The 26,727-nt window shown below is 59.8% G+C and overlaps 2 protein-coding genes across 2 annotated transcripts; both read right to left on the bottom strand.

The window, feature by feature from the left end:
* Nucleotides 1–262: 262 nt before the first annotated feature.
* On the bottom strand, nt 263–4,818 carry LOC139604557 (Fc receptor-like protein 2). The gene is given in 10 exon segments (XM_071455684.1): nt 263–288; nt 841–927; nt 1,011–1,313; nt 1,403–1,672; nt 2,253–2,531; nt 2,632–2,886; nt 3,109–3,339; nt 3,428–3,448; nt 4,143–4,224; nt 4,804–4,818. Coding segments are annotated over 10 exon segments (1,569 nt in total).
* A 16,229-nt stretch (nt 4,819–21,047) lies between these two features.
* LOC139604556 (Fc receptor-like protein 3) lies at nt 21,048–24,251 on the bottom strand. Its single transcript, XM_071455682.1, has 8 exons — nt 24,221–24,251; nt 23,447–23,677; nt 22,953–23,207; nt 22,182–22,451; nt 21,790–22,092; nt 21,623–21,706; nt 21,242–21,263; nt 21,048–21,153 (listed from the first exon to the last, which is right to left on the bottom strand). The coding sequence occupies exons 1-8, from the start codon at nt 24,249–24,251 to the stop codon at nt 21,048–21,050; spliced, it is 1,302 nt and encodes a 433-aa protein (XP_071311783.1).
* Between the last annotated feature and the right edge of the window lie 2,476 nt (nt 24,252–26,727).

The following is a 26,727-nucleotide window of genomic DNA, read 5'->3' as shown; positions in this document are numbered from 1 at the left end:
TGGATCCTGAGGTGGGGCAGGGCTGGGGGACACCCGTGGGGGCCCTGAGAGAGACACCGGTTGTGGGGATGTGGTTGGGGGGGTGACACCTGTGGGTGACGTGTCCCTGTCCCCCCCTGTACTCACCCTCTGCCCACTTGGTGCCCCTGATGTGGGTGTTGAGCACAGCCCCCTCCTCCACGGGGGCATCCTGTGGGGATAAGAGGGGGTCTGGATGGTGTCTGGGGAGGGGGAAAGGGGAGTCCCAGCCTGAGCCCCCCACTCACCTGTCCTGGAGCTTCCTGGCAGCTGCAAGCGAAAGAGGAGGGGGTGACGGTGGGGACACTGGGACCCCTGAACTTTCCTGGGACCTTGCAGCTCCAACCACCCATGGGACCCCCCAAATCCCCACTGCAGCCCCAATTCCTGATGGATCCCTGACTCCCTCCGGAGACTCTGAGCACCACTGAACCCCCCGGAATTTCTGCATCACTGCAGTGCCTCCAGTCCTCCAACCCTCTGAGCCCCCAGAACCCCAAGCCTGGCAGGGATGGGCATCCCCAAACTCCCATAGGACACCAGAAAGATCCCCCAACATCCCTGCACATCCCTCCAGGACCTCCACAAATGCTCCACAAGCTCCCAGTGCCACACCAATGTTCCTAAAAGCCCACCCAGGGAAGGCCCTGGAGCCCAAGCAAGACCCTCCAAATTCCCCCCAAATCACTCAGGACCCCCAGCTGAGGTCACTGCAGGCTCAGTGTCCCCCAGCACAGGGGCCCTGGGTGCTGCCAATCTCTGCCTCAGCTCTGGGGGCTCCCCCTCACTCCAGGACCCCCCATCCCCCCCATTGTCACCCACCCCGGTGGTGCCACCAGTGACAGCCCCCGATGACAGCCAGGAGCAGGAGCAGGAACAGGAGGGCCCTGCAGACATTCACAGCCACTGCTGGGGACAGAGGGGACACATTGGGGTCACACATCACACATCACGGGGGTCATGAACATCCTGGTGACCCTATGTGACCCCACCTGTGACCCAGGGTGAGCCAGGTGTCACCTCCAGGGCCAGCTCTGGGCTGAGTGCCCGGAACACGCGGTGCCCGTCCTGTCCCAGCTGGTTGGTGGCCATGCACTGGTAGGTGCCCGAATGTCCCACATCAATGTCCCTGAGCTCCAGGAGGGGACCTTGGGCCACCTCCTGCCTGTTGTGCAGCCAGATGAAGGTGACAGGGGGGGACCCCACCTGCACTGAGCAGTGCAGGATCACGGGGTCACCTGCATGCACCTGGTGTGACAGGGGACTGGGGGTGATGGTGGCATTGGCCACGGGCACTGTGGGGACACAGACAGGGCTGACACCTGGAAGGGTGGGATGGGAGTGCTCTGGGTGGGCTCATCCCCAGCCCGAGGGTCCCGCTCACCCAGGACGGTGACATTCAGGGGGTCACTCTCGGCCACGTTGTCCCCGTCGCTGACCCGGCACCGGTACTGGCCGCTGTCATTGTCCCCAACGTGGCGCAGCTCCAGGTGGGGGCTGGTGCCAGGCAGTGCCCCGGAGCCCTCTCAGTGCCAGGAGAAGGACAGGGCACCTGTCCCCATGGTCACTGAGCAGTTCAGCACTAGGCTGTCCCCGAGTGCCACCTGTGCCCCAGGGGGCTGCGCTGACAGGGACACCCCCGAGGGCGGGACCCCTGCAGGAGAGGGGGACACCAGGGGACAGTGAGGGACCCAGGGGGTTCAGGGAGGGGCAGGGGAACTCCAGTGATGGAAAGCGGGCGCAGAGATGGCGGGGGGGGGGGGGGGGGGGGGGGAGAGCTTCAAAAGGAACCCTGAGGGATGCTGGGGGAGTCAGGGAGGGAACACCTGGAGAGGGATGTGGGCAACACCATGGCAGGTACGGGGACCCAGGGAGGGGATGGTGTGATCTGGGGAATGTGTGGAGAACTCAGAGAAGGGTGATGGGAGCCAGGGAGGTGTGAGGGGACCCAATGTGGGATGGAGGGAAACACAAGCCAGGAATGGGGGGACCTGGGGAGGGACCAGGGCAGCAATGACAGGACATGGAAACGGTGCCAGGGAAGGATGGGGGTACCCATGTAGGGGCTGGGGGGGTCCCAGGGAGGGACCCAAGAAAGGATGATGGGAGCCAGGGAGGGATCTGGGAAAGGTTGGGTACCCAAGAGCAGGCATCAGGGAGGGCTGGGCGATGCCAGGCAGTGTGGGGGACCCAAGGAGGCTGTGGGGGCTCCCCGTGCCCATCCCCACACTCACTGCGCACCGTGACGCGGAGCCGGGCGCTGCTCTTCCGCACGGCCCCACCCTGGGAGTGCACCTCACAGCCATAATTCCCCGAGTGGGAGATCCCCACGGTGGGCACCAGCAGCTGCGGGGACCCCTGCGGGCCCCCCAACACCTGTCCGTCCCGGTAGAACACGTGCAGGAGGGGGGCTTGGGCCTGCAGGGGGCTGGGGGTGCTGAGGCAGCTGAGAGTCAGAGGGGACCCCTCAGTGGGTGTGGGGGGACCCTCCAGCACTGGCACCGAGAAGAGCTCTGGGAAGGAGAGGGGAGGTGAGGAATGTGGCTCTGAATCCACTGGGAAGTGGCTTTGGGGTTGTCAAGATATTGGAGTTCCAGCCCTGGGGGTGCTCACCCTGCACTGTCACTGTCACTGGTGCTGACCGGGACTGCCAGGACCCCACCAAGCCTGCACAGCTGTAGCGGCCGCTGTGGTGCAGCTGCAGGGGGGGCAGGGACATCTCAGTTCCCCTGAGGGACCCCCTGAGCTCCTTCTCATCCTGGTAAAATCGCACCCTGCTGAGATGGGTTTCCTGCCGGCCCCGGCAGCGCAGTGTCACTGTGTCCCCCTCCAGCAGTGCCCGCGCTGGCACCTGCAGCACCAGTGGGTCTGTGGAACAGGAAGGTCACATTTTACTGATGAGACCATTCTGAGGTGGGTGCCCATAGCACCAGGGACATCTGGGTGCTCTGGAGTGCACTGGGCTGCACTGGGATGTCCCTGTGTGCAGGGCACAGGCTCTCACCACATGAGGGGTGTGAGGCCACCCATGGAGTGGAGCCCACCCTGACCTCTCAGGGGCCACCCTGATCATTAAAGATCCACCCTCACCATCTAAGACTGTCACGGAGGGGCTGCGCCTGGTGCCGGGTCTGCCACATGTGTAGGTGCCACTCCTGGTGACACTGAGGCGGTCACGTCCCTGCTGCCACCAGCGCTGCCTGTCCTTGTACCAGGTGGCGGCACCAGCGGTCCCTGAGCCCTGGCAGGTCAGTGTCACCCGGTCCCACAGCACCGCCGGCCTCCAGGGGGGCTCCACCAGGAGCTGGGTGGTCTGGGCACCTGTGGGTGACAGGGGACACCAGCCTGCCAGGGCCAGCGAGGGGCTGGGGACAGCGGAGTGGGGCCATGGCATCCCTTGAGGACTCACCAGGAAGGCTGAGGGTCTGGGCTGCAAGGAAGAAGGGACAGGGCTGGGTGGGGGTGGCACTGCAGGGAAGGAAGCACCAGGGTACAGGGTGTGGTGGCTGTCCCCAAAAACTGTCCCCATGGGGGCAGCATTTCTTGTGGGAAAGTGTGTGTGTGTGGTCTCAAAAAGATTTGGAGAGGTAGGGGGACATGTCTGTGTCACAGCCACCTGTGCACCACATCCCTGTGACACAAACACCTTGGGAACAGGGACACCGAGGCCACCCCGGGCTGAGGCAGAACATGGGGACACTGTGGATACCCCAGGCACAAGGACACCACGGACACAAGCCATGCTGTCCCAGGTCATCCCCACCAGCTCATGATCCCATCCCCATGATCCCATCCCCATGGCCACATCCTCATGGTTCTTGTCGCTTTCTGTCCCTGCATCCCAGTTCCCTTGTCCTTATCCCCAGAGCTACCTGAGCCCAAAGGTGCCAGTCCCCACATTCCTGTCCCCACATCCCCATCCCCAAATTCCTGCCCCCCTATCCTGTCCCCAAAGCCACCCTACATCCCCAGTCACACCAAGGTCCACTGTGGTTAACATGGACTGGCTCTGTCGGCATTGGGGACCTCAGGGGTCCCCACAGCTCCCCTGTGCCCCCTCCCCTCCCCATCCCCAGGGTGTCAGGCCCGTGCCTGGAGCACTCACCCCACAGGAGCAGCGCCACCTTCCCGGCCATCCCGGTGTCCCCAGCCATGTGCACTGGCTGTCACTCGCTGCTGTGGCCACTGCTCCCCTGGCTGGCGGCTCTTTGGATGAAGGGGAAGGAAGCGAGGTCACGTCCGTCCCCATGCGTAGGTGGCCCTTGGTGGGGGCAGGGTGGCCACAAGCAGGGCACAGGCTGTGGGCAGGGTGGGGACAGCCTGGGGACATGGTGGGGGATGCTGTTGCCAGGAGTGGGGGGCTCAGAGGATGTGGGGAACCAAGGATGGGTGTCCAGCAGAATTGGGGTCCACTGCAATTGGGGTTTCCATGCCTGGGGGAAATTCAGGGATGGGGGTGCTGTGGTCCCCAGGGATTTGGGGTCATGGCAAGTGGGTGCCAGGGCTGGGGGTGCAGGGGGAAAAAGGGGACCCTCGGGAATAGGGGTTCTGGGGGAAGAAGCAGCCCATGGGATGGGATCAAGGCACTGGTGGTACTGGGCAATGTCAGTCCTGGGATGGGGGTCCCCAGGGTGGAAAGACCAAGGCAATGGGGGTCCCATGGTTGGGTTCCCAGGGGAATGGGAGTGCCAGGGATGGGCAGTGGCTGGGTGGGCACGGGGGTCACAGCTCCTTCATGGGGTGCCTCAGATTTTGGGGTGACTCAGAGCCCAGCACAGTCCCCACCCTGGGGCACCCCATGGCTCTCCTGGGAGGTCCTGTGTCTCTGCCCCACTCACCCCTGGGCTTTTTACTGTCTCCCCGCATTTCCTGGCTGAACCATCCCAGGGAACAGCTGGGAGAGCTGGAAGGGAAAAAAGGGGTTGGGGGGTGCAGGTAGTGGTTTCAGGGCTGTGGGGAATGGGGCTCCCTGTCTGTGACCCCCCAACTTTTTCTCTTTCCTGCAGCGGTTTGTGCTGAGGCAAGGACATGAATTCTGTCCAGGGGGCACATCCAGAGGGGTCCAGCCTTTAGGGAAAAGGGCAGCTCTGCTGTGCTGACACCCGGCTCTTGTCCCAGCCTCTTGTCCCTGGGAGCTCCTCCTCGTTCTGGGGGTGCCGCATCCTTGGGGATTCCTTTCCCAGAGGTGGCACATCCTGGGGTCCTCTGTCCTGGCTGGGCCTTGAGCATTCCTGCTGTCCCCAGTGGGGCCCTGTGACCTCTGGGGTGCCCAAACTTAAGGAGGCATCTTTTATGACCTTGCCCTGATGATGGTAAATCCCAGGATCAAGTTGGTTGAATTCCCTGATGCCCAATTGCTTTGGACAATTTTGGGGTCATATTTTGGTCTCAGATTTTGAGATGACTCAGAGCCCAGCACAGAGCCCACCCTGGGGCACCCCAGGCTTGTCCTGGGAGGCTCTGGGTCTCTGCCCCACAAATCCCTGGGCTTTTTCCTGTCACCCAAATTTCCTGTCTTAGCAATCTCAGGAAACACTTGATGCCCGATTGACTGTGACAAAATTATACATCCATAGAAAAAAGGCATAAATCTTTTCCTATACCATTATTTTCCCAATAAAAAACAAACTCCTCAAAAATCAAACTGACAAGGAATAAAATGCTCTGGTTTATAGAATCCTTTTAATCATTGCTTTCCCAACAAGAGAAAATCAAAACACAATATAAACAGAAATAAGTGGATATAAAAACCACAATAAAACCACAAACAAATCACAGTGAAATGAGACTTTTTGGTTCCCTTTAGCAGCCCCCTGCTGCATCCCACAGCAGCGTTTGCTTGTGGATAACACAGAGGGTGGAATCTCCCTGAGTGTCCAACAGCTCCATGGGATTGTTCCCTGCCTACTGGGCAGCAACCCAGCCTCTAAAGGAACCTTTTCTTGGGCCGTATTAAGGAACTCTCCCCATTTTTCTCGTTCCCACCCTGAAACTTGTTTGACTTCCCATGGAGGAAGGGGAGAAGCTCTGTCCATGCTTGGGACAGTGCACAGGAATCTGTGGAAATGCCCCTGTGTGCCTCAGGGTCTGATTCCCTGGTAAATCCACTCCAGCCTGCCCTGAATTCCCCTGCCTGGGCACTCCCTGCTCCTGCTGTGACACCCCTGTTCCCCAGCCCCTCGTGTGCAGCCCCTGCTCAATATTTCCACACTTTTCCCTCTCTTCTGGTGTGCACACCCAGAACACAAACATTCTTTCTAGGAAGTTCCAAAGGGCAGGAGGTTTTGTTCAAGAAGCACGGCGCAGGTCAGGTTGTTGAGAAAATCGGTGTGGGATTTGCAGCAGTTCTGGGGCTCTCTCAGTCCCTTGGTGAGAGGGACAAAATGATCAATTCCTGCATTTCCAGACTGGGTCCCCCACAGCTGCCCCTGTAGGGGCAGTTTCCAGCCAGCCCTGCTCTGAAAACCATCAAAGGCCCTCCCAGAGCCGCTGCTTGGGCTCCCTTTGTGTTTGTGCTTCTTGCAGGGCTGAGCAAACCACAGGCAGGGCCTTTTTCCACCCACAGAATTCTCACCTCTGCAGCAGCTCTAAAGCTGCCAGAATCAAAGCCAAGGGGGCAGGGGGGACCCTCATGTCCTGGCAGCCACCTGGGGCTGGGCAGAGCAGGGCTGGGCAATGGCCATCCCTGTGCAGTGGGGCTGGGCCATGGCTGGGCCCCAGCCTTGCATTGACAGGGGTCCCCAGGATGTGCCACCCCTGGGACAGGCACCCGGCCAGGAATGTGCAGGGACATTTCTGGAACTGCCACACCTGGGACAGGACCCCCCATGCCAGGATGTGTCACCCCCTGGGACAGGATCCCCCCAGGACAGGAGCCTCTGGATGTGCCCCCCCAGGAAAGAACCTGCCCCTTTCCCATCTGACTCTCAGCACAAACGGCCTCTTCCTTCTTGTCCAGGAAAAAGAAAGTGAAAGTGTTGAGGGGGCACCGCCCAACCCCTCCATCCCCCCCAGCCTCCCCACCATTCCCTGCACCTCCTTCTCCCCATTTTCCCCCTCCCCTGGGTCCCCCCAACCCATTCACTGCTCAGGTGCTCCCCGGGATTGCTGAGCCAGGAACTGGGGGTGAGGGACATGGCAAAAAGTAAGGAGAATAAGGAAAAAAGAGAAATATAGAGAGGAAAAAGTCAGGGGCAGGGGAGGACACAGAGGCTGAGCTACCCAGGACCCCCATGCAATGCCTGGCCAGGAAATGAGCACCCCAGGGGTGATTTTGCAGGTCTCTGGGTCACTCCAAAATCTGAGGCATCCAGGGAAGGAGCTGTGACCCCCAGGCCCCCCCAGCCACCGCCCATCCCTGGCACCCCCATTCCCCTGCGACCCCAACCTTGGGACCCAATTTCCTTCTGTCCCCCCTTCCCTGAGACCCCCATCCCTGGACTGCAATTCCCCAGGATTGCCAACCCCAAGGAACCCCATCCCAGTAATTCCAGTCCCTGGGACACCCCTTCCCTTGGGGACCTTGATTTCCCCAGGGCCCCCATTCTCACAGGGACCCCCTTGCCCCTGGAATCCCCATGCCGTGGCCCCCATCCCATGATCACAAATCCCTGGAGGCCACGTTGTTCTGGGACCCTCATTCCCAAGCCTGAGTCCACCCAACCCTTGGGACCCCCATTTCCCTGGGACCCCATCCCTGGGCACCCCATTCCCCTGGACACCCATCCCTGGCTCCCTACACAGCCTTAGACCCCAGATTCTGGCAACACCATGTCCCCACCATGTCCCACCCTGCCTCCCATGTCCCACAGCGTCCCCACCCTGCCCCCACCAAGGGCCACCTACACATGGGGACGGACGTGACCTCGCTTCCTTCCCCTTCATCCCAAGAGCCGCCAGCCAGGGGAGCGGTGGCCACAGCAGCGAGTGACAGCCAGTGCACATGGCTGGGGACACCGGGATGGCTGGGGACACCGGGATGGCCGGGAAGGTGGCGCTGCTCCTGTGGGGTGAGTGCCCCGGGCACGGGCCTGACACCCTGGGGATGGGGAGGGGAGGGGGCACAGTGGGGCTGCGGGGTCCCCTGAGGTCCCCAAGGCCAGCAGAGCCAGAGCAGGGCATGGAGCCCAGTGTGACCAGATTTGTGGGGTGGCTTTAGGGACAGGAACAGGGGAACTGGGATGTGGGGACAGGAACAGGGGGATAGAGATATGGGAACAAGGATGTGGCAGAAGGAGCCTTGGGGCTTGGGTAGCTGTGGGGACAGGGACAGGGGAACAGGGATGCAGGGACAGGGACAAGGGGCACGTTGCATGGGGATGGGCCGGGAGAACAGGTGCCATTGGAATGGGATGATGGGCACAGGGCCATGGATTTATGGCTGTGGGGACAGGTGCTGCAGGGCTGGTGGAGGTGACGTGTGCAAACATGGGGTGTCCACAGTGTCCCCATGACCCCCACCCAGCCCTGTCCCTTCTCCCTTCCAGCCCAGACCCTCGGCCTCGCTGGTGAGTCCTCAGGGGATGCCATGGCCCCACCCCACTGTCCCCAGCCCCACACTGGCCCTGGCAGGCTGGTGTCCCCTGTCACCCACAGGTGCCCAGACCACCCAGCTCCTGGTGGAGCCCCCCTGGAGGCCGGCGGTGCTGTGGGACCGGGTGACACTGACCTGCCAGGGCTCGGGGACCGCCAGTGCCACCACCTGGTACAAGGATGGGCAGCGCTGGGGGCAGGAGGGACCTGAACACCTCACTATCACCGAGAGTGGCACCTACACGTGTGACAGACCTGGCATCAGTCTCAGTCCCCCTGTGACTGTCTCAGACATTGAGAGGGGTTTGGGTGTCCCCAGCCTGGCACCCAGGGGACCCCGAGGGCTCTCAGTGGGCTCCACTCCATGGTTCACCTCCTGGTGTAATCAGAGCCTGTCCCCTGCTATGGGGACATCCCAGAGCACCCTAGTGTTGGGGAAACCATGTGGGAATTGGGGACCCCTGGTGCACTGGGTGTAACACAGATGGGGTCCCGGTGCCATCGGGTGTGACAGGACCCCTCTGTCCCCCAGGCCCGCTGGTGCTGCAGGTGTTGGCACAGGCGCTGCTGGAGGGGACACGGTGACACTGCACTGCCAGGGCTGGTGGAACTGCACGGTCACCTCGGTGTCCTTCTACCGTGAGGAGAAGCGTCCGGGGGGGCTCCATGATGGCACCGAGCTGTCCCTGTCCCCTCTGCAGCTGCACCTCAGCAGTCACTACAGCTGCAGGGTCTGGTGAAATCCTGGTGGTCAGGGAGGTCATGAAATTCGGCACTGGTGGCAGTGACAGGGCACGGTGAGCACCCCACAGCTGCCACCCTGACACCCCCACAGCCCCTCGCCAGGGATTCAGGCACACAAATCCCCCTCCCCTCTCCTTCCCAGAGCTTTTCTCAGTGCCAGTGCTGGAGGGTCCCCTCGAGCACTCTGAGGGGTCCCCCCTGACTCTCAGCTGCCTCAGCACCCCTAGCCCTCTGCGGCCCCGAGCCCCCCTCCTGCACGTGTTCTACCGGGACGGGCAGGTGGTGGGGGGCCTGCAGGGGTCCCTGCAGCTGCTGGTGCCTGCCATGGGGGTCTCCCAATTGGGGAATTACAGCTGCCAGCTGCAGTCCGAGGGGGGTGCTGTGCAAAAGAGCAGCGCCCGGCTCCGTGTCACGGTGTGCAGTGAGTGCGGGGATGGGCACGGGGAGCCCCCACAGCCTCCTCAGCTCTCCCAGGCCTTCAGGGGATGCCCAGTCCTTCCAGACACCTGCCCTGTGGCCCCAACATTTCCCATGTCCTACCCTTGCTCCCCTGCTCCCTTCTCATGTCCCTCTCAGGGTCCCCCACCCCTAGAGGGATGCCCCCATCCTACCCCTACACATTTTCCATGTCCTGCCATCCCTGCCCCAGGTCCGTCCCTAGGTCCCCCCATTCCTGGCTTGTGTCTCCCCATCCCTCTCTGAGTCCCCTCACCCCTCCCAGCATCCCCCCCATCTCACTCTGAGGTCACCACACATTCCCCAGGTCACATCATTCCCTCCCTGAGTCCCCATACCCACCCTGGTGTCATCCCCCCACCCCTCCAGGTGTCGCTTGGGGTTCTTTTCCAAGCCCCACCAATCTCTGCGCCCCCTCTCCCTCACTGGGGTCTCCCTGCCCCTCCCCTACCACCCCCCCGGGTCCCTCACTGTCCCTTGCTATCCTCCCCTCCCGCAGGGGTTCTGCTTCCGGGGTGTCCCTGTCAGCACAGCCCCCCAGGGGACAGATGGCACTCAGAGACGGCCTGGTTCTGAGCTGCATGGTGGCCGTGGGGACAGGTCCCCTGTCCTGTTCCTGGCACCAGGAGGGCTTGGGGGCACCACCGGGCACCGGCCCCTGCCTGGAGCTGTGCCACACTGGGGACAATGATAGCGGCCAGTACCGGTGCGGGGCCAGCGACGGGGACAGCGTGGCCAAGAGTGACCCCCTGAATGTCACCGTCCTGGGTGAGCAGGACCCTCGGGCTGGGAGTGACCCTACCTATGGCACTCCCATCCGACTTCACGAGGTGCCAGCCCTGTCTTTGTCCCCAAAGTGCCCGTGGCCAATGCCACCATCATCCCTGGTCCCCTGTCACACCAGGTGCTTGCAGGTGACTCCATGACCCTGCACTGCTCAGTGCAGGTGGGCTCAGCCCCTGTCACCTTCACCTGGCTGCAGAACAGGCTGGAGGTGCCCCAGGGTCCCCTCCCGGAGCTTGGAGACATCAATGTGGGACATTCAGGCACCTACAAGTGCGTGGCCACCAACCAGCTGGGACAGGACGGGCACCGCGTGTTCCAGGCACTCAGCCCTGAGCTGGCCCTGGAGGTGACACCACGGGGACACTGCAACAAAGGTGGGGTCCCACAGGGTCAGCAGGGAGTGAAGGACCCCTGGGGTGATGGGTGACCCTGATGTGTCCCCCTCTGTTTCTTGCAGTGGCCGCAGGGGTCAGTGGAGCCCTTTTGTTCCTGCTCCTTCTCGTGGGTGTCATTGTGGCCTGGCACCAGTGGCACCGTGTGGGTGGGTGACAATGGGGGCACAGGCGTCCCAGGGAGCTGTAGAGGGCCCCAGTGTTGGACAATAATTGGGCAGCACCCACAGCCCCAAAACTGTGGCATTGTCTGGGGGTCCTTTAGGGTTTGGGGAGGTGCTGGAGGGTCCTGCAGGGATGCTGGGGGTTCTCTCAGAGGCTGTTGGAGTTAGGAGGTCTCTGTCCCTGCTGGGCTTTGGGTTCTTGAGACTGAGTTGGCTGGGGACACTGGGGAGGTTCCTGAATTCTGGGAGGCTTCAGGGATGCTTGAGGGTTCTGTTGTAAATTGAGCGTCCCGTGGGGGGTCAGGAATCCTGGGAGGGTTCAGGGCCCTGCGATCCCACAGTCACATCTCCCCTCTTTCCTCTGCAGCTGCCAGGAAGCACCAGGTAAGGTTGGTGAAGGGCTCCCAACATGAGTCCCCTTTTACCCCCACCTCACAGCTCTCCATTCTCTCCCCCACATCCCCTTTATTCCCTCAGGGCCCCCCCGGATCCCCCGGCCCCCCCAGAGGAGGGGGAGGTGCTGTACACCCACGTCGTGGTCACCAAGAGGGCAGGGGGTGAGTACGGGGGGGACACACGCAGAGGGACACGTCACCCACCAGTGTCACCCCACCCAGATCCCACAGCCCGTGTCTCTCGCAGTGTCCCCCCGTGCCACCACCCTCCAGCATCCCCAGGTGACCAACGCGGAGCTGCGGGGACCCCAGGGGCGACCCCGGGAACCCGGTGACATCTACGGGAATGTGCTGTGACACTGGGGGGAACTGGGGACACTGGGGGTCCCCACCCATGGGCACCAACTCCTGTGTCTGTGCTGCCACTAAAAACTGCCCCACTTGCTCCCCGTGGGGGCACAAAGATCCCAAAAGAGCTAAAAGATGAACAATTTCCTGAAACAGCAATGAGAGAGAATGAAACCAACAGCAACAAGGTTCAGAGTCCAAAGGATCACAGAAGGAGCAATTTCCAGGGAAAGTCCCCAAAAAGGAACAAAGCCCAGACATTTCCCCCAGCAGGTTTCCTCCACCACAGGAATCTTGCAGAGCCCTGGACCATCCTGGCCTTCAGGAGGCTCTGGATTCTCTTGTACCCTGTCCCAAACCCTCCTCTGCCATGTTCCCCACATGAGGATGTCAGAAAGGCCCTCTGGGGGTTCCAGAGTCTCCCTCTTTTCCAGGGCAGTCGGGATCAGGCCATGGCACAGGGTGGGTGTCAGAGACAGAAAAAGTTTGATGTCTGGAGGTATTTTGGAACAGCTCCATGTGGCAGGGGTGGGTCAGGCCTTGCTTATGGTGAGACAGGGCCCCGTCTGTCAATCAGTCTGTCAGCCTTGGCACATTGGGGACAGTGTGATGCTCTGGCAAAGCCAGCTCCTGAGTGGCCGGGTGACCAGAAGTGCCAGCTATGGAGAGGGCCCTTCTGGTCCAACTGGCTTAAAAGGCAGAGCATGAGGTGGCCAAGTCCCTGACCATGTCTGCTCTTGGGTTGTCTTTAACATCCAGGCTGGAATCCTGGCTGGAGTTGGCAACTCGTTTAAATGAGAAATATCTGCCAAGGTAAATGGGAGCGTTCCTGGAATGGAAGGAAGACCCATGTCTAAAAATCTTTTTAATTTCAAAACTGATGGGGCTTCCAGGCAAAAGTGTAGGAAAAGGAATACCAGCTCTTTACTGGGAAATTTATAAAGCAGAACAGAACAAACAACACAAACCCAGAACTTTCCCTCCCGCTCAGCGCTGTTGGTTTTTGTGGCAGTTATAACCGCGGCCAGCAGGGGGCGCTGCAGGGAGCACTCCCGGCCAGCAGGGGGCGCCCCGCTCCAGCTCCATCCCCTCAGGGGCCATGGCGGCCTCGGGCGGGAGGGAGGAGGGCAAATCGCTCCTTTTGCAAACTTGCAGATTGTTGTTGTCTTTGCAGTAGTTCTTGGGTCTCTCATTCCCTTACCAAGAGGAACACATGATCACCTTATGGACTGGTTGCCTCAGAGCAGCCCCTGCAGGGGGGGGTTTCCAGCTAGCCCCACTCTGAAAAACCATCAAAAGCCCTCCATGTTGTCATCTTATTGCAAAGGTTCCCATACTTTCTTCATGATTTCTTATGGGCAGCTCTTGGCAGTACTGAATCTTTCATCTTCACAGCAGAGCTAAAAACACCAACTCACTTTACCCAGCTAACTTACTCTTTTGTAGCACTCGTCTTCTCATTGGAAACAGCTGTGGCCTGTTAAGGGCAGGCTTGTTCTTAATCTTTGGTGATTAGTACAGCTGCAACTCTTCAGGTGTGAGGCTACTTTCTGCAGTATCTTTACTTTCTTACATTCTTTCCTTCCACACTCTCAGAGCCACTGCTTGGGCTCTCTTTGTGTTTTGTGCTTCTTGCAGGGCTGAGCAAACCACAGCCAGGCCTTTCTCCACCCACAGAATTCTCACCTCTGCAGCAGCTCTAAAGCTGCAAGAATCAAAGCCAAGGGGGCAGGGGGGTCCCTCATGTCCTGGCTGCCACCTGGGGCTGGGCAGAGCAGGGCTGGGCAATGGCGATCCCTGTGCAGTGGGGCTGGACCATGGCTGGGCCCCACCCTTGGATGGCCACTGGCTTCAAGGAGCAGGAGTTTGGGAGCTCCTTCCTGTCCTGGGCTCCTTTCCCCAGCTGGTCTTGCTGGCTCAGATCCTGCAGGGGAGGGTCAAGAATGGAGAAGTCTGGAGTCCCCCAGAGCTGCCATGCCCCAGGACAGGACACCCATGTCCAGCCCATGTCCCCCCTGGGACAGGATCCCCCCCAGCACAGGACAGGAGCCCCCTGGATGTGCCCCCCAGGAGAGAACCCACCCCCGTGTGAGAAAGGTGTCAAACGGCCTCTTCCTTCTGCAGGAGAGAGAAAGTGAATGTGTTTGGGGGGGGGGGTAAAAGCTGGACCTCCCCATCCCCCACAGCCTCCCCAGCCCTCCCTGCAGACCCCTCACCCCTGCTTCCCCCACCCTGGGCTTTCCCAGCCCATTCCCTGCTCAGGTGTCCCCTAGGATCATCAAGGCATGAACTGAGGTCTTGTGAAATTGAGGGATAAAATGATGGAAATGGAAATAAAGAGAGGAAAAGTCACTGGGAGCTGTGGGGGCACAGACCCAGAGCCCCTCAAAATCTTTCTGGGGTGATCCCCAGGCTGCTGGCACCTTGTGGGGGCTGTGCTGGCTCTGGGTCACCCAAAAATCTGAAGCACCCAGGGAAGGAGCTGCAACCCATGGGCTCACCCAGCCACTGCCCATCCCTGGCACCCTCATTCCCCTTGAAATCAAACATGGAAGCACCATTCCTTATGTCCCACCTTGCCTGGGCCCCCCATCCCAGTAATGGCATTCCCCAGGATCTCCATGGCCCAGGACCCCATTCCCAAGGAACCCTCTCCAGTTCATTCCATCCCCTGAAACCCTCCTTCCCCCAGGACCTTGATTCTCCCAGGACCCCCATTCCCACAGGGCCCCCCATTCCCCCAGCGTCCCCATCCCATGACCCCAAATCCCTGGAGCCCACTTTCCCCTGGGACTCCCATCCTTGAGTGCCCTCCCATCCCTGGGAACCCCCCATTCCCTTGGACACCCATACCTGGGTCCCCAAACCCACCAAATCCCCCACTCGTGGGAACCCCATGTCCCGCTGTGTCCCACCCAGCCTTGTCCCCATCCCGTTCCCAACCTGCCCACAGCCTGTCCCCACAGCCACATCCCCATGATCCTGTGCTTGTGGCCACCCTGTCCCCACCAGGAGCCACCAACACATGAGGACAAGACCTGACCTTGCTTCATTCCCCTTCATCCAAAGAGCCTTCACCCAGGGGACAGCCACCCCCGGCAGTGAGTGACAGCCAGTGCACATGGCTGGGGACACCGGGATGGCCGGGAAGGTGGCGCTGCTCCTGTGGGGTGAGTGCCCCGGGCATGGGCTTGACACCCCAGGGATAGGAAGGGGAGGGGGCACAGGGGGGCTGTGGGGTCCCCAGAGGTCCCCAAGGCCATCAGAACCAGCGCATGAGGTGACTGGGGTCGTGGGGTGGCTTTGGGGACAGGGGAAGGGAGACAGGAATGTGGGGACAATAACAGGGGTTCAGGGATTTGGGGAGGCAACATGGGGCAGGTGGGGGTGACCTGTGCCAGCACGGGGTGGCTGTGACATCCCCAGTTCAGGGGTGCCCACAGTGTCCCCATGTCCTGCCTGAGCAAGGGGTGGCCGCAGTGTCCCTGTCCCCAAGGGGTCCATGTCACACAAGGACACTTTGGGCACATCCCCCACACCCCATGCCCCGGTGCCTCTGTCCCCATGGTGCCACCCCCACCCAGCCCTGTCCCTTCTCCCTTCCAGCCCAGACCCTCAGCCTCGCTGGTGAGTCCTCGGGGGATGCCATGGCCCCACCCCGCTGTCCCCAGCCCCACACTGGCCCTGGCAGGCTGGTGTCCCCTGTCACCCACAGGTGCCCAGACCACCCAGCTCCTGGTGGAGCCGCCTTGGAGACCTGTGATGCTGTGGGACCGGGTGACACTGACCTGCCAGGGTTTGGAGACCGCTGGTGCCACGACCTGGTACAAGGACAGGAAGCGATGGGGGCATCAGGGACCTGACCATTTCACTTTCACCGAGAGTGGCACCTGTGAGTGTGACAGACCTGGCACCAGGTTCAGCCCCCCTGTGACTGTCTTAAATGGTGATGGAAGTTTGGGTGTCCCCAGCCTGGCACCCACAGTGACTCCAAGGGCTCTGGGTGTGCTCTGCTCCATGGGTCACCTCCTGTGTGACCAGAGCCCATCCCCTGCTCTGGGGACATTCCAGAGCATCCCAGACCGGGGGGATCCCAGTGTTGGCATTGGGAACCCCTGGTGCACTGGGTGTGACCCAGTGGGGAGGTCTTGGTGCCATGGGATGTGACAGGATCCCTCTGTCCCCCAGACGGGCTGGTGCTGCAGGTGCCTGCGCAGGCGCTGCTGGAGGGGGACACGGTGACCCTGCGCTGCTCGGTGCAGGTGGGCTCAGCCCTTCTCACCTTCACCTGGTTGCACAATGGCCAGGAGGTGGCCCGGGGTCCCCTCCTGGAGCTCAGGGACATCAATGTGGGACATTTGGGCACCTACTGGTGTGTGGCCACCAACCAGCTGGACCTGCACTGCGTGTTCCAGGCACCCAGCACTGAGCTGCTCGTGGCTGTGACACTGCAACAAAGGTGGGGCCACACGGGGTCATCAGGGAGTGCAGGACACCCAGGGTTCAGGGTAACCCTGATGTGTCCCCTTCTGTTACTTGCAGTGGCCACAAGGGTCGGTGGGGCCCTTTTGTTCCTAGTCCTGCTCATGGGTGTCATTGTAGCCTGGCGCCTGTGGCACCACCTGGGTGGGTGACAATGGGGGGACAGGGGTCCCAGGGAGCTGTAGAGACCCCCAAAGTTGGGGAGCAATAGGGCAGCACGCACAGCCCCATATTTGTGACCTTTGCTGGGGGTGCTGATGGGGTTTGGGGAGGTGCTGGAGGGTCCTGTGGGGATGTTGGGGGTTCTTTCAGGGGCCCTGGGGGTAATTGGGGGGGTCTCTATCCCTGCTGGGCTTTGGATATTGAGGCTGAGTTGGTAGGGGGCACTGGGGAGGTTCATGGATTCTGGGAGCTCCAGAGATGTTTGGGGGTCCTGAGGAAAATTGAGGGTCCTGTGGGGGTTCAGCAATCCTGAGAGGGGTCAGAGCCCTGGGAACCCCCACAGTCACCCCCACAGTCACCCCTCCCCTCTTTGCTTTGAAGCTGCCAGGAAGCAGCAAGAACGGTGAGTGGGGGGCTCAAACCACACTCTCCCCTTTTACCACAACCCCCAAGACCTCCATTCCCTCCCCCACATCCCTTTTATTGTCTCAGGGCCCCCCCCGGATCACCCGGCCCCACCAGAGCAGGGGGAGGTGCTGTACACCCACGTCGTGGTCACCAAGAGGGCAGGGGGTGAGTATGGGGGGGACACACGCAGAGGGACACGTCACCCACCAGTGTCACCCCACCCAGATCCCACAGCCCGTGTCTCTCGCAGCATCCCACTGTGCCATCACCCTCCAGCATCCCCAGGTGACCAACGCGGAGCTACGGGGACCCCAGGGGCGACCGCGGGAACCCGGTGACATCTATGGGAATGTGCTGTGACACTGGGGGGAACTGGGGGCACTGTGGGTCCCCACCCATGGGCACCCTCTCGTGTCTGTGCTGCCACTAAAAGCTGCCCCTCCTGCTCCCCGTGGGGGCACAAAGATGCCAAAGAGCTGAGAGAAGAACAATTTGCTGAAAGAGCAATGAGAGAGAATGAAACCAACAGCAACCGCAACAAGGCTGAGAGTCCAAATGGTCACGCAAGGACCGATTTCCAGGGAAAGCCACAACGAGGAACAAACCCCAGATGTTTCCCTCAGCACGTTTCTCCACCAGAGGAACTGGTAGGGCCCTGGACCTTGCTTGCTCTGGTGGCCAAAGCGGCCTTCAGGAGGCTCTGGATTCTCTTGTTCCCGGTCCCTAACCTCTCCTCTGCTGTGTTCCCCTCACGATGATCTCACAAAGGCCCTGTGGGCGTTCTGGAGTCTCCCCTATTGCCAGGGTAGTCGGGATCAAGCCATGGTACAGGGCGGATTGTCAGAGACAGGAAAATTTGATGACTGGAGACATTTTGGAACAGCTGTGTTTGGCAGGGGTGGGTCAAGGCTTTCATTTAAATGAGAAATCTCTGTCACGGAAAGAGGGAATTTTCTCGGAATGGAAAGAAGACCCATGTCTAAAATTTTTTAAATTTGAAAAATGATGAGGCTTGCAGGCCAAAATGTGGGAAAAGGAATAATAGCTCTTTACCGGGAAATTTGTAAAGCAGAACAGAACCAACAACACAAGCCCAGAACTTTCCCTCCCGCTCAGCGCTGTTGGTTTTTGTGGCAGTTATAACCGCGGCCAGCAGGGGGCGCTGCACGGAGCACTCCCGGCCAGCAGGGGGCGCCCCGCTCCAGCTCAATCCCCTCAGGGGCCATGGCGGCCTCGGGCGGGAGGGAGGAGGGCAAATCGCTCCTTTTGCAAACTCACGGCCACCAATCGGTCCCGGCACCACCACCGGCAGCGGGCAGGAGCCGCCAAGGCAGCAGGTTGGATCCCAGTGCCCACTGGCAGCGTAGCAGTGTCCCGGGGCAGGCAGACGCCCTGTGAAACACCCGCGACTGCTCTCCATGATCCCGAATGGAAGGAAGGCAGAGCCTGACCCCAGGCAGGTCTCGGGTCCACAACAGCACCTCTGGTGGCTTTGTACCACAATTCCTGCAAACCCTCAGCCTTTCACACAGGTGAGGAGGGCAGGGATGGAGCAGCTTTGGGGACACCTGGAATCCAGACAGGGTCACTCCCCACAATGGCCAGAGTTCCTGCTCGATATTTCCACACTTTTCTCTCTTATCTGATGACCACAGCCTGAGGCCAAACATTCTTTCCATCAGGTTTCAGAAGGCCGCAGGTTTTGTTCAAAATGAAAGCCCACTTCAGCTTGTTAAGCAGAGAGTTGTTGTCTTTGCAGCAGTACTGGGGCTCCCCCAGTCCCTTGCTGAGAGGGACAAAATGATCAATTGCTGCATTTCCGGACTGGTTCCCCCACAGCTGAACCTGCAGGGGCAGTTTCCAGCCAGCCCTGCTCTGAAAACCATCAAAGGTCCTCGCAGAGCCACTGCTTGGGCTCCCTTTGGGCTTTGTGCTTCTTGCAGGTCTGAGCAAACCACAGGCAGGGCCTTTTTCCACCCACAGAATTCTCACCTCTGCAGCAGCTCTAAAGCTGCCAGAATAAAAGCCAAGGGGGCAGGGGGGACCCTCAGGTGCTGGCTGCCACCTGGGGCTGGGCAGAGCAGGGCTGGGCAATGGCCATCCCTGTGCAGTGGGGCTGGGCCATGGCTGGGCCCCGGCTGGGCCCCAGTATTAAATGGACACCCCAACAACATCAGCCACTCCACAATACACATCACTGTCCCAACACTAAAAACATCACAATATTTAATCAACAATATCATCAATAATGTAATATCAATTCATATAATACCCAGCATAAGTCAGCTTCCATTAACTTGTTTCTCACAGTACATACCAGTAAAGAACTCCTCTTCCTGTTCCCACATCTTTGCCTAAAAGCCCTGTAATTTCAATGTTACAATAATTCAGAGTGAGGGGGGTTGTATTTTCCATTCCAATGGAGGTTCCCACCTTGTTCAGCTTCCTTGACAGAGCAGAACAAAGAAACACCATTTCTGCCTGTTTAACAAAAGAGTTGCATTTTTATCCCAGGAGCAGGGAACCAGGTCCTGCACCCCTTTGGAACTGGGACGGCCACCAGTAAGCCACCTTAGTGGGAGCACTGGGAGGGGGATTGCAGAGCCACTAAGCACACTGGGGTTAAGAGGAACAAATCTGAATTTGATTTATGTCTTAACATATGCTACACATGACTGAATAATTACTCTGTGGTTGTCCATGTGCTGGGAACCCTGTCCCTGGCGAGGCATCACACAAAAGAGAATCAGGGGAGAGAAAGCTTCAGTGATCTGGCTGTGAGTGACCCACACTGGCTGGTGGGACAGATGCCCGGGAAAAATGTCTGTGAAAAAATGCCCAGGAAATCCGGCTGTGGGAGGAGCCTTTGCAAATCAAAGCAGCAAACTGTGACACAAAAGGAGCGTTTTGCTTTGGGTTTCTTGGAGGGATCAGGGGCTTGCTCAGAGGGTCAGCTTGGCCCTCCTCCCCTGTGGGATCACATTCTCGGAACCTGGGAGAAGCAGTGAGAGAAGCAAAGAATGATCCAAAGAGTTCTTATCTCATTTACTGCTCCTGTGATTTTCACAAGTGGAATGCATTGTGGAAGATTGTTTACCTGAAGGGAATTGGTAATTGGATTCTGGTGTGAGTGTTTTGATTCACTGACCAATTGAATCCAGGTGTGTGTGTGTGGGGACTGTTGGCTGACAGTCATGAGATTGTGTGCAGTGGAGTGCAGTTGAGTGCTTGGCAGATTCAGTTTAGATGTAATGTAATATGGCATAGAATAATAGAGTATAATATAGTAAACAATTAGCCTTCTGAAAAGATGGAGTCAGATGCATCACTCCTCCCAGTTGTCAGGCAAAAATATCACCGATACTCCTCCTCCTCACCTTTTCCTCCCGGTGGTCCTTCTTCCCTGTCCGCACCCGTTCTTCCCTGCTTCGCTGCTTCCCCGAGGCAGCTCATTCCTGCTCCTCCTGGACGTTCCTTCATTGCTTCCCCGATGGAGCGGATGCTGCCTGCACCCACCCGCCGCCTCTGCCGCGTTTCCCACACTGCCCACAGCCCCGAGCCTGCTGCACCTGCCCACGGCAGCCCCAGCCCGCGGCAGCCAGCCCAGAGCCACCAGTGCCCAGCACCAGCCCGCAGCCAGCCCGCAGCAGCACCTGCAGCCATCGCTCGCAATGCCAGAGACACGCAGGTGCCGTCCTTGGAAATCACGCCCAGCCACTCACAAAAGCCATGTGGGCTCGCCCTGGCTTGCAGCACACACACTCCATCTGCCGAGCTGATGCCCACAGAGCGCCCGGGCTTCTTGCGGTAACGCTGTCCCTGTCTTCTGTTTCTCTCTCTGTCCTTTTCCCTTTCTACTCCCTTCTCTTCCCCTTTGGTAAGAACCCTTACCCTCCTTTATCAATAAACAGTTCTCAGATATAATATTGCCGTGTTTGTGCTTCATTTTCATCTGAGAAACCTTTCAGCAAGAATCCTCCCCGACTCCACCTTTTACAGTGGGATGGGAGAAGGGTAGTGGGAGGGGGAATGGGGAGCACAGGGTGCCCTGTGTAGCCTCCCCCTGACCCATGACCACCTCCCTTGGAAGGATGGGCAACCACAGGAGCCATGGAGGGAGCACCCCCAGTGTCACCCAGTGCCTCCTGCTTCCCAGAGCATCACAACTTTTGGTGTAGATTGTCATAGATGTCACTGGGCTCCCATGGTTGCCTTTGCAGCTCCATGTATGTTGCCTGAGGATCCTCCAGCGGGTCTTGGGGGGCCCTGTGGGAATAAGGGGATGTGTGGAAGGGGATGGGAGGTGCTGGGGGTTTGGGTAAAAGGTGTATCATGGCTGGAGCCTGCCACTCACCTTTCCTGGTGCTTCCTGGTATCTGCAAAGGAAAACTGGAGAGGTGACTTTGGAGACCCAGGGGCTCCCATCCGCCCCTGGGAATGCTGAACCACAACCAGACACACAATCCTCCCCAGGCCCCCCAGTATCCCTGATGCGCCCCCACTTGCACCAGCAGCCTGAGCCCCCAGAACCCCGAGCCTGGCAGGGAGGGGAACCCCTGATAGAACCCCCAACATCCCTGCAGGACCCTCCAACAGCTCCCAGGGATCTGAGCCATGGACACTGGGGGCTCAGCCCCTCCCAAGTCAGGGGCTGTGGGTGCCGCCCTATGGCCCCCCTTCTGTGGGGCCCTTCCCACCTCTCTACATGACCCCCGTCGCCCCCATTGTCACCCACCCACACAGTGCCAGCGGTGCCAGGCCACAATGACACCCACGAGCAGGAGCAGGAACAAAAGGGCCCCACCGACCCCTGCAGCCACTGCAAGAAACAGAGGGGGACACATCAGGGTCACCAATCCCCCCAGGGGTCCTGCACTCCCTGGTGACCCTGTGGGACCCCACCTGTGACCCAGGGTGAGCCAGGTGTCACCTCCAGGGCCACCTCTGGGCTGAGTGCCCGGAACACGCGGTGCCTGTCCTGTCCCAGCTGGTTGGTGGCCATGCACTGGTAGGTGCCCGAATGTCCCACATCGATGTTCCTGAGCTCCAGCAGGGGACCCTGGGCCACCTCCTGCCCATTGTGCAGCCAGGTGAAGGTGACAGGGGCTGAGCCCACCTGCACCGAGCAGTGCAGGGTCACGTTGTCACCTGCATGCACCTGGTGTGACAGGGGACCAGGGGTGATGGTGGCATTGGCCACAGGCACTGTGGGGACAGAGAATGGGCTGGCACAAAGAAAGGTGGGATGAGGGTGCCATGGGTGTGGTGATCCCCAGCCCGAGGGTCCCGCTCACCAAGGACGGTGACATTCATGGGGTCACTCTCGGCCATGCTGTCCCCGTCGCTGACCCGGCACCGGTACTGGCCGCTGTCATTGTCCCCAATGTGGTGCAGCTCCAGGCGGGGTGAAATGCCCAGCGGTGCCCCCGAGCCCTCCCGGTGCCAGGAGAAGGACAGGGCACCTGTCCCCGTGGCCACCGTGCAGCTCAGCACCAGGCTGTCCCCAAGTGCCACCTGTCCCCCGGGGGGCTGTGCTGACAGGGACACCCCCGAGAGCAGGACCCCTGCAGGAGGACAGTGAGGGACTGGGGACCCCGGAGGGGTGGAGGACATGGAGGGGAAAGAAGGGGATTGGAGGGGAGCAGGGAGGATCCCAGTGAGCAGAAGGGGACCCTGGGAGGCACGTTGGGACCTGGGGACAATGGCGAGACCCTGTGGAAAGGGGGAGAGACCCAGGCAGGGATGGGGAACCAGACGAGAGACTGAGGAGCCTCAGAGAATGATTTGGGGTTTAGAGATGGGCGGGAGGACCCAGGGAAGGCACAGAGACCAGAGGGTAGAGCAGGGACCTTGGAAGCAGTGGGGAATCCAGGGAGGGCTGGGGAGGACAAAGAGAGGGATGAGGGATGTGCAGGGGGAACTGGGCAGTCATGGGGGAAACCAAGAGGGACTTGGGAAATTTGGGGTGACCCAGAGAGGAGTAAAGGGAGGGATGAAGGATTCAGGCAGTGCTGGGGAAACCCTCAGAGGATGTTGGGCTTCCCTGTCCCCATCCTTGCACTCACTGTGCACTGTCACTGTCACCGTCTCTGAATCTCTCCTCTGTGACGCCACCCAGCCCGTGCAGTGGTAGCGGCCGCTGTGGTGCAGCCGCAGAGGGGACAGGGAGAGCTCAGTCCCATCATGGAGCCCCTCCAGCTTCTTCCCATCATGGTAGAAGTACACATCCGTGAGTGGTTTGTTCTGCCAGCTCCGGCAGCGCAGTGTCACCGTGTCCCCCTCCAGCAGCGTCCGTGCTGGCACCTGCAGCACCAGCCAGCCTGAGGGACAGAGGGGTCCTGTCACACCAGGGCCATCAGGAGGGTCATGAATGTACCAGGAGGCACCAGGAGCCGCCCATTGTGAGAGAGAAGTCTCCTTGCACAGGGATGGTCTGGGTTGTCCCCAGAGGAGGGGATGGGCTCTGGTCACACCAGGAGGTGACCCATGGAGCGGAGTCCAACCAGAACTGTCGGGGTCCCTGTGGGTGCCAGGCTGGGGACATCCAAACCCCCCTCACCATGTAAGACTGTCACCGTAGGGCTGTGCCCGGTGCCAGGTCTGTCACACGTGTAGGTGCCACCTTCGGTGACAATGAGGTGGTCACGTCCCTGCTGCCACCAGCGCTGCCCGTCCTTGTACCAGGTGGTGGCACCAGCGGTCCCCAAGCCCTGACAGATCAGTGTCACCCGTTCCCACAGCAATGCTGGTCTCCAGGGGGGCACCACGAGGAGCTGGGTGGTCTGGGCACCTGTGGGTGACAGGGGACACCAGCCTGCCAGGGCCAGTGTGGATCTGGGGACAGTGGGGTGGGGCCATGGCATCCCCTGAGGACTCACCAGCGAGGCCGAGGGTCTGGGCTGGAAGGGAGAAGGGACAGGGCTGGGTGGGGGTGGAACCATGGGGACAGAGGCACAGGGATAGGGGGCGTGGGGGATGTGCCCAAAGTGTCCTTGTGTGACATGGACCCCTTGGGGACAGGGACACTGCGGGCACCCCTTGCTCAGGCAGGACATGGGGCACTGTGGGCACCCCTGAACTGGGGATGTCACAGCCACCCCGTGCTGGCACAGGTCACCCCCACCTGCCCCATGTTGCCTCCCCGAATCCCTGACCCCCTGTTATTGTCCCCACAGTCCTGTCCCCCTTCCCCTGTCCCCCAGCCACCCCATGGCTCCAGTGACCTCATGCTCTGGCTCTGCTGGCCTTGGGGACCTCAGAGGACACCACAGCCCCCCTGTGCCCCCTCCCCTCCCTATCCCTGGGGTGTCTGGCCCGTGCCTGGGGCACTCACCCCACAGGAGCAGCGCCACCTTCCCAGCCATCCCGGTGTCCCCAGCCATGTGCACTGGCTGTCACTCGCTGCCAGGGGTGGCTGTCCCTGTCCCCCCGGTGGTGGCTCTTTGGCCAAAGGGGAAGCAAGTGAGGTCAGGTCTTGTCCTCATGTGTTGGTGGCCTCTGGTGGGGGCTGGGTGGCCACAAGCACAGGATCATGGGGATGTGGCCATGGGGACAGCTGTGGGAAGGGTGCAAACAGTCTGGGTACAAGGCTGGGTGGACAAAGTGGGACATGGGTTTCTCACGAGTGGGGAGCTCAGGGGTTTGGGGAGCCAGGGATGGGGTGCCAGGGAATGGCGGTCCTGAACTGGGGGAGTTACTGGGAATGGGGGTGCCATGGGAATGGGGGTGCCCAGAGCTGGGGGGAGTCAGGGATGGGAGTCCCAGGGGGACGTGGGCTCCAGGGATTTTGGGTCATGGGATGGGGATGCTGGGGGAATAGTGGATCCTGTGGGAATGGAGGTCCTGGAAGAATCAAGGTCCTGGGGAAAGGAGGATTTCAGGGGATGGAATGAACTGGAGAGGGTTCCTTGGGAGTAGGGTGCTGGGCCATGGAGATCCTGGGGAATGTCAGTACTGGGATGGGGGTTGCAGAGGGGAGGGACACAAGAAATGGGGGTCCCATGATTTGATTTCCAGGGGAATGGAGGTCACGGGGATGGGCAGTGGCTTGGTGAGCCCGTGGTTCACAGCTCCTTCCCTGGGTGCCTCAGATTTTGGGGTGACCCAGGGCCCCCTCCTGCCCCCACAAGGTGCTGGCAGCCCGGGGGTCACTCCAGACAGACTCTGAGGTGCTCTGGGTCTGTGTCCCCCCAGCCCCCAGGGACTTTTCCCTCTCTTTTTTTCCATTTCCATCATTTTACCCCTCAATTTCACAAGTCCCCAGTTTGTGCCCTGATGATCCTGGTGGGTACCTGAGCAGGGAATGGGCTGGGAAAGCCCAGGGTGGGGGAAGCAGGGGTGAGGGGTCTGCAGGGAGGGCTGGGGAGGCTGTGGGGGATGGGGGTGTCCAACTGTGCCCTCCCCAACACTTTCACTTTCTCTCTGCTGCAGAAAAAGGAAGAGGCCGTTTGTGCTGAGTGTCACACGGGGGGGAGAGGGGGGGCAGGTTCTGTCCTGGGGGGCACATCCAGGGGGCTCCTGTCCTGGGGGGATCCTGTCCCAGGGGACACATGCTGGGCAAGGGGCTCCTGTCCTGGGGGATGACAGCTCTGGAGGGGTCCAGACTTCTCCTTTCTTGCTCGTCCCCTGCTGAATCTGAGCCAGCAAGAGCAGCTGGGGAATGGAGCCCCAGGCAGGAAGGAGCTCCCAGACTCCTGCTCCTTGAAGCCAGTGGCCACCCAAGGGTGGGGCCCAGCCATGGCCCAGCCCCACTGCACAGGGATGGCCATTGCCCAGCCCTGCTCTGCCCAGCCCCAGGTGGCAGCCAGGACATGAGGGTCCCCTCCGCCCTCTTGGCTTTGATTCTGGCAGCTTTAGAGCTGCTGCAGAGGTGAGAATTCTGTGGGGGAAAAAGGCCCTACCTGGGGTTTGTTCAGCCCTGCAAGAAGCACAGAACCCAAAGGGAGCCCAAGCAGTGGCTCTGCGAGGGCCTTTGATGGTTTCCAGAGCAGGGTTGGATGGAAACTGCCCCTGCAGGGGCAGCTGAGAGGGAACCAGTCTGGAAATGCAGCAATTGATCACTTTGTCCCTGTCCCCAAGGGTCTGGGAGAGCCCCAGAACTACTGCCAATCCCACACCAAGCTGCTCAACAACCTGGCCTGGACCCTCCTCCTCCTCCCTGCCTTGCCATGGATGGACAGTGCCCGGATGCCCCGCACCCACCACAGCCGCTCTCTCACTGCCCTCCACACCTGGATGGGGAGAGAAAATTGAATGAAAGGTTCCTGGGTTGAGACAAGGACCAGGAGAGATCACTCATCAAATCCTGTCATGGGCAAAACTGCCTCGGAATTAGAGATATGAATTGAATTTATTGCTGACAAAATCAGAACAGGATAAGAAGAAATCAAATAAACCCTTCCATACACCTTCTCCCTGTTATGAATAACTATGTAGTCATTGGTTTTCACTACTATATTGGTTTTTCCAAATTATTTTGGTATAATACAGTTTGTAATCACTTTTTAACTGCTTTTGATACACTACAATTTTTGTCAGCCTTTTACCCTAATCCCTGTGTAAAATATATATTTATAGTGTAATAAATATATTCTAGTTTAGGCACTCACAAAGTATCAAGGTAAAGACAATGGGCTGTGTTTTACAACATTAACTGTTGCAGAAGTAGCTAATACCTTTCTTTGTGTAACTGACAATGGTGAGAATAACTCAGATAATTTTGTGAAATAACTAATGTTAATTTAATGTACTAGTGGATTATCTTATCTGTATGAGAAGAACACATTGAAAAGTAGTGAGTAAATAAACATCAAAAAAGAGAATGCAAAGAGGAATTTACCA

Source organism: Agelaius tricolor, unplaced genomic scaffold (genome assembly GCF_023055355.1).
Source record: "Agelaius tricolor isolate 1412-34295 unplaced genomic scaffold, bAgeTri1.0.p SCAF_52, whole genome shotgun sequence".
NCBI lineage: Eukaryota > Metazoa > Chordata > Aves > Passeriformes > Icteridae > Agelaius > Agelaius tricolor.
Note: the sequence above shows the minus strand (reverse complement) of the source record. Positions and strands in the feature narration are given on the sequence as shown.

Excerpts from the sequence above, each read along its gene's own strand:
- LOC139604556 (XM_071455682.1), bottom strand. The coding sequence starts at position 24,251 with ATGGCTGGGAAGGTGGCGCTGCTCCTGTGGG. Across the intron at positions 22,452-22,952 it reads GGTGACAGTGACAGTGCACA|GGGTCCTGCTCTCGGGGGTG; the intron begins GTGAGTGCAAGG and ends GTCCTCCTGCAG. Across the intron at positions 21,154-21,241 it reads ACCAGGAAGCACCAGGAAAG|GGCCCCCCAAGACCCGCTGG; the intron begins GTGAGTGGCAGG and ends TTATTCCCACAG.